Here is a 6,427-nt window from a genome sequence, read left to right on the forward strand (position 1 = left end):
TTTATTTCAGAGCATTTTAATTGTAAGTTGTTTTAGCTTAGGAGATGAATAGTATTTAGTTAACTCTTTGTTAAAAGAAACTAGATGGCAGTTATAAAATTCGGGTTGAACAGTTCAACTGAAATAGGGGAAGCAGTTATGCTCTCCATGTATTTAAAAACAGGAAAAAAACAAAGGGAGAGGAGACCCCTTCAGCACAAGAATAACAGACAGCAAGACAAAACCTCTGTAACACAATTAAATTATTTTGCCAATGAAATAATCTACTGCTGATATTTTCATATGTATGTATAAAATCTTTTCTGTGTATTCTAAGAATGAGATAGGAACGAATAGGCACTAACTGCAACAGGAAGTGAAATAACGGAAGGACACCTACAGACATCCATTTGAAATCAAGTCTACAACAAGAAACATTCTACAGACACCCATTGTATCGAAACAACGAAAGAAGCGTTGCGGACATACATCTACAGCAAGCAAGAGCACAGAACTTTACGGTTGTTACAAAGGCAAACAGGTACCAAGAAATACAACCATTGTTTCATTTTTTCCTTTACAAAAATAACACAAGTATTGTATGCAGAAAGGGAGGTTAACTTAATAAAATTCGCCACATGACTGTGGATTGTTACCAAGTCACACAGATTACAAACCCCTGAATATTATCAAAATACAAAACGCCATTTCAAAGCCGCGACTCTAAATATTGTTACATGAGAACAGAGATACAGAAGTCACGAAACGCCGGAAGAGGCACGGCCGACTCAACACAACCCTCACAGAGCTAACACCTAAACTACCAAACCCTCCGTAATCTACAGCTACATCAAAGAAGGAGCAAACCCTACCAGTTTGCGAGGATAGTCAGGTTCGAGTGGAGCCGAAGGTTGAATGTGCCCAAAACCCTCGACAGCTAGCCACCAGGTCAACCTGCATACAAAACAGAGCGAGGTTAGAATAGAGTTTGGCAAGCCAGGGGTAGATTGAAACCAGAGAACAAAGAAAAGGAGATGTGCAGCGAAAGAAACGCATAATACTTACAGACAAGTTGACAAGGAGACCGGCGAGACCAAAACCAGATAACCCTAGCTGAACAAGGCACAAGAGTCGTGAGAAATTGTAACAGGAACAGGAACAGAGTAAATCAGAGAACCATATGTTACCTTCGGAGGTGAAGATGAACTCAGCAAACCAGGAGCGCCGAAGTTGCAGTCAATCTGTATAGTAAACCCAGCTAAGTAACGAAAGCAGAAGAAACTAGGTGACAGAGAGCGCATATAAAACCAAAAACTTACCATTACACACAGGCGAAGACCAGCAAGGTCACGTGCGCCCAAGCAACTCATTAAGACAACAAAGAAAGCCCGAAGGCACAACAAACCACCAGGAACCGCAACAGAGTAAGACCCAGGACATGGGCAGAGTGTAATGTCCATAGAAAACACCGTGGAGCAGAACCAGGTTCGAGTCTGGAGAACCATCACCAAAACCCACCGAGCAGAACTTAACTGAGCCAACAGGAAGTAAAATGACCCGAAACACAAAGAGTAGGGTTTAACAAAGGCGGGAGGCGGATAGACCGGGCGAACCGGCAGGTGGCCATCCCCAACCGGGAAGAAGGTTGGTAATAAATATTTGCAGATTGAAAGCAGGTCGAATCTACGGAGATTTGACTTTAACCCATAAAAAGTGACAGTTCACCTACCGAGGGCCTGTAGAGTGACCACGTGGTTAAGTTATCCACGTCACCCGTAGGGCTGGGCTATCAAAAGTGGTATCAGAGCAGGTTTGTTGAGTAGGAGCAAATGGAGGTTGGCAGAAGAGGAAGAGGAAGAGGAAGAGCGGTCCGGAGGGTAGCAGAAGAGGGACTCCGTGAGGAGATCCGCGTCTTGCGAGAACGATTGGAAGCAGTAGAAGCTGGGGGAAGGAGAAACCCAGCAGATGACAGTGACGAAGATGTGGCAGAACCAGAAGATGAATTTGAGGGGGTGACACCGGAATTCCGATTGTTGAAGTCAGTTTTGCTGTCCAGTCATAAACCAAAACATGAGCTGTCTACTTACGATGGAAGTCTGTCTGCAGACGTGTTATTGGATTGGTTAAGTGAAGTAAACAAATATTTTGAATTTGAGGAAACTAGTGAGGACAAACAGGTGAAGTTCGCCGCCACCAAGCTGAAGGGACATGCGTCCTTGTGGTGGGACAGCATTCAGGCGGAGAGGAAGAGGCTTCACAAACAGCCTATAAAGAAATGGTCCAGAATGGAGGCCAAACTGAAGGAAAAATTTCTGCCGAAAGATTATCAGATTATGTTGTACAGACAGGTGCAGAACTTGAAACAAAGGGGAATGACTGTTAAAGAATTTACAGAGGAGTTTTATAAGTTAAATTTGCGAGCAGGGTATGTGGAAGACACCCCGGAGAAAACAGCCAGATTTGTGAATGGTTTGAGGGGGGAAATACTGGATGAAATCGGTATCCTTTCACCCCGGACGTTGGATGAAGCCTACCAGTTTGCACTGAAGGCAGAGGAGAAAATTAACCGGAAGCAAAACGCCAGGAGAGGAGGTGGAACTGGCAGGGGAAAAGGTAAGATGTTTGGCAGAGGCCGAGGTACAGGTTCAAGTGAAGAAGGCAGCAGTTCTAAGTATGCTGGAACAGCAGAAAAGGACAATAGCACTAGAGGAGGACGACCACCTCAGCGAGGGCGAGGAAATGGTCGGGGCAGGGGAACTGTCCAGTGCTATCGCTGCCACAAATTGGGACACAAGTCGTATGACTGTCCTGAAGGTGAACCAGCAGGTGGAAGAGGAGCTTATGTTGCTCAGTCAGAGGATGCTGAGGCAATACCTCAAGAAGCGGAAAACGCACCAGAGACAGGTGAAGCTTTGGTGTTGAATAAGGTGCTGTTAAAACCAGCAAAAGAGGTTGCAGAACCGGATCAGCGAAAGGCTTTGTTCCGAACTGTCTGCAAGTCACAGGGTAAGTGCTGCAAACTGATCATTGACAGTGGGAGTACCGACAATTTAGTGGCTGTGGAGATGGTGGAGAAGCTGGGATTAAAAAAATTGAAGCACCCTACTCCCTACAAAGTGTCATGGCTGCAAAAGGGACATCAGCTGTTAGTTGACGAACAGTGTGAGGTGGAGTTTCAGATAGGCAGGTACAAGGATAAGATTCTCTGCGATGTCATGCCAATGGATGTCTGTCACCTACTGTTGGGACGACCTTGGCAGTTTGATAGAAGTGCAGTTCATGATGGAAAAACCAATTGTTATAAGTTTATTAAAGATGGGATCAAGCACACGCTTGTACCCATCAAAGAGGAAAGTGCAGCAGAAACCAGTGGGGTGAAGGCATTGCTGATGGGCGAAAAGGAATTTATAAAACAGATTGAGGACAACGAAGTAAATTTTGTTGTCATAAGAAGACCAAAGGCAGTGGTACTACATACGCAGATTTCAGATTTGCCCGAAGAAGTTCAAAAGCTGCTGCAAGAATTTGGGGACATCGTGGTGGATGACCTTCCAGATGAACTACCACCAAGGAGAGGTATTAGTCACTGTATTGACTTTATACCAGGGGCAAGTCTGCCAAATAAAGCAGCTTATCGTATGAGTCCTAAGGACCATGAAGAAATCAGGAAACAGGTCCAGGAGTTATTGGACAAAGGGTTAATTCGAGAAAGCATGAGCCCCTGTGCAGTACCAACCGTTTTGGCTCCGAAGAAGGGAGGAGAATGGCGAATGTGCACGGATTCCAGAGCCATAAACAAAATTACTGTTAGGTACAGGTTTCCCTTACCAAGGATGGACGATATGATGGACTGCCTGAGCGGGGCAGCTTATTTCTCGAAAATTGACTTGAAGAGTGGATATCACCAGATTCGAATTCGAGAAGGAGATGAGTGGAAGACAGCTTTCAAGACAAATGAAGGCTTATATGAGTGGCTGGTGATGCCATTTGGGTTGAGCAACGCTCCCAGCACATTCATGCGCCTGATGAATGAGGTACTGAAGGAATTCAATGGTAAGTTTGTAATAGTTTACCTGGACGACATTTTGATTTTTAGTAAGACTAAAGAGGAACATTTCAGGCATTTGCAGAGTGTGTTGAGGAAGCTGCAGCAAAACAAGCTGCTAATTAATCTGAAAAAGTGTACTTTTTTTCAGCGAGAATTAGTGTATCTGGGTTTTGTAATTGCAGAAAATGAACTGAAAATGGACCCAGAAAAGGTGGCAGCTATAGTTAGCTGGCCTTCTCCGAAAAGTTTATTTGAAGTCCGAAGTTTCCACGGGCTAGCAAGTTTTTATAGGAAGTTTATCAGAAATTTCAGCGAGATCTGCGCACCTATGTTGGATACGATCAAGAAGGCAAACCAGCCTTTTCACTGGACCGAAGCAGCAGAAAGTAGTTTTCAGATTTTGAAAAAGAAGATTACCGAAAGACCGATATTGAGGCTGCCTGATTTCAACAAACTTTTTCAAGTTCGTTGCGATGCCAGTGGTACAGCCATTGGGGCAGTACTTAGTCAGGAGGACAGACCGGTCGCTTATTTCAGTGAAAAGCTGAACGAGAGCAGGCAGAAATACTCAACCTACGACAAAGAGTTTTACGCAATTGTACAAGCCTTGAAGCATTGGCGACATTATCTGTTAGGTAATGAGTTTGTTTTATTTACGGATAACTCTGCATTGCAGTACATTATGCAGCAACATAAATTGAACCATAAGCATGCAGCTTGGGTTGAGTACCTGCAGAATTTTACATTTGTACTAAAACACATTAGTGGGCAAGCAAACAAGGTGGCAGATGCACTGAGTAGAAGGACATTGCTTCTACAGGAAAGCACGATGCAGGTTTTGGGCTTTGAGCACCTAAAGGAGCTGTATCAAACAGATACCGATTTTAAGGAGGCCTATGAGGCTTGCCAAAACCCTCTGTTGAGAAATAGCAGCATGTGGTTGGACTATAATCTACAGGAAGGATTGTTGTTTAAGGGAGGGCAGTTGTGTATTCCCAACTGTTCTATGCGAGAGAACATTATTCAGGAAAAACACAGTGGGGGTCTGGCTGGACACTTTGGTATAGACAAAACGATTGCTCAGGTACGACATTTCTATTTTTGGCCAAAATTGCAGCGGGATGTGCAGAGGTACGTGAGTAGATGCAAAGTTTGTCAACTGGCAAAGGGTCACAGTCAGAACACTGGTCTTTATTTGCCATTACCTATTCCGAGCCGACCATGGGATTCCGTTAGCATGGATTTTGTTCTGGGTTTGCCTAAGACACAACGGGGCTTCGATTCAGTAATGGTTGTGGTAGACCAATTTTCGAAGATGGCACACTTTGTACCTTGCAAGAAAACCAGCGATGCCACTTATATAGCACATTTTTTTTTTACTGAGATCGTTCGGTTGCATGGACTTCCAAGATCCATTATCTCTGACAGGGATGTAAAGTTCACCGGTCATTTTTGGCGAACTCTGTGGAAGAAGTTGGATACCCAGTTACAGTTCAGCTCCGCTTCTCATCCGCAGACTGATGGTCAGACGGAAGTAGTAAACAGGAGTCTGGGAAACTTACTTCGGAGTTTAACAGGTGAAAATTCCCGGACGTGGGACCGTGTACTTGCTCAGGCGGAATTCGCATACAACGATTCACCTAACCGCAGCACTGGTTACAGTCCGTTCCAGATTTTGTACGGCATGCATCCGCGAGGAGTGCATGAATTACGAGATTTGGGGAAGCTCGAAAAATGAAGCGCTGATGGAGAAGATTTCGCTCAAGCGATGAGCAATTTACACGAGCAGGTCAAGCTGAAATTACAAGACAGTAGTCAAAGGTATAAACAGCGAGCTGATACAAGGCGTCGGGAAGTTCAGTTTAACGTTGGGGATGAAGTCCTTGCGTATTTACGTAAGGAGAGGTTTCCAAAACGGGAGTACAGCAAATTAAAATTTAAGAAGATCGGTCCCTGCAAAATCATCCGAAAATTTTCTGCGAACGCTTATGAGCTACAGTTGCCACCCGGGATTGGTATTTCTCCCATTTTTAATGTGGCAGATCTGTTTCCCTATGTCGCTGATTCGGAAGACAATACAACAGCAAAACCACCGCGGGACACCAGTTATGGAGACAATTCATGGACGAGACAGTTGCCAACGGCACCACCCCTTGAGATCGAAAGGATTCTGGACACACAGGTAGCTAGGCGCACACGCAGGAAGGAATATCTGCGGTATTTGGTCAAGTGGAAGAACCGTCCGATAGAGGACAGTTCATGGCTCAACGCAACGCAGATACAAAAAGCAGGCTATTCTGTTGACGACCTCATGGAACGGAGCCATGACTTTTTACCACCCCGGGAGCCTGATGCAGGAGCATCCAGCTCCGAGGAGACAAATGACAGTTGACTGACTCA

At 44.8% G+C, this 6,427-nt stretch overlaps 1 protein-coding gene across 1 annotated transcript; it reads left to right on the forward strand.

Moving 5' to 3' along the window:
- Positions 1 to 1,808: 1,808 nt before the first annotated feature.
- Positions 1,809 to 5,765, forward strand: LOC149263810 (uncharacterized). Its single transcript, XM_089390875.1, has 3 exons — positions 1,809 to 3,751; positions 4,508 to 4,662; positions 4,744 to 5,765. Exons 1-3 carry the CDS (start codon positions 1,809 to 1,811, stop codon positions 5,763 to 5,765), a joined length of 3,120 nt encoding a protein of 1,039 aa, XP_089247001.1.
- The last annotated feature ends 662 nt before the right edge of the window (positions 5,766 to 6,427 follow it).

The sequence above is a fragment of the Pinus tabuliformis genome, chromosome 6, assembly GCF_031772625.1.
Source record: "Pinus tabuliformis cultivar Carrire ecotype Pingquan chromosome 6, CPIR1, whole genome shotgun sequence".
Classification (NCBI taxonomy): Eukaryota; Viridiplantae; Streptophyta; class Pinopsida; order Pinales; family Pinaceae; genus Pinus; species Pinus tabuliformis.

Excerpts from the sequence above, each read along its gene's own strand:
- LOC149263810 (XM_089390875.1), top strand. The coding sequence starts at position 1,809 with ATGGAGGTTGGCAGAAGAGGAAGAGGAAGAGGAAGAGCGGTCCGGAGG. Across the intron at positions 3,752-4,507 it reads AAGGGAGGAGAATGGCGAAT|TGGTACAGCCATTGGGGCAG; the intron begins GTGCACGGATTC and ends TTGCGATGCCAG. Across the intron at positions 4,663-4,743 it reads TTGGCGACATTATCTGTTAG|CTTGGGTTGAGTACCTGCAG; the intron begins GTAATGAGTTTG and ends ATAAGCATGCAG.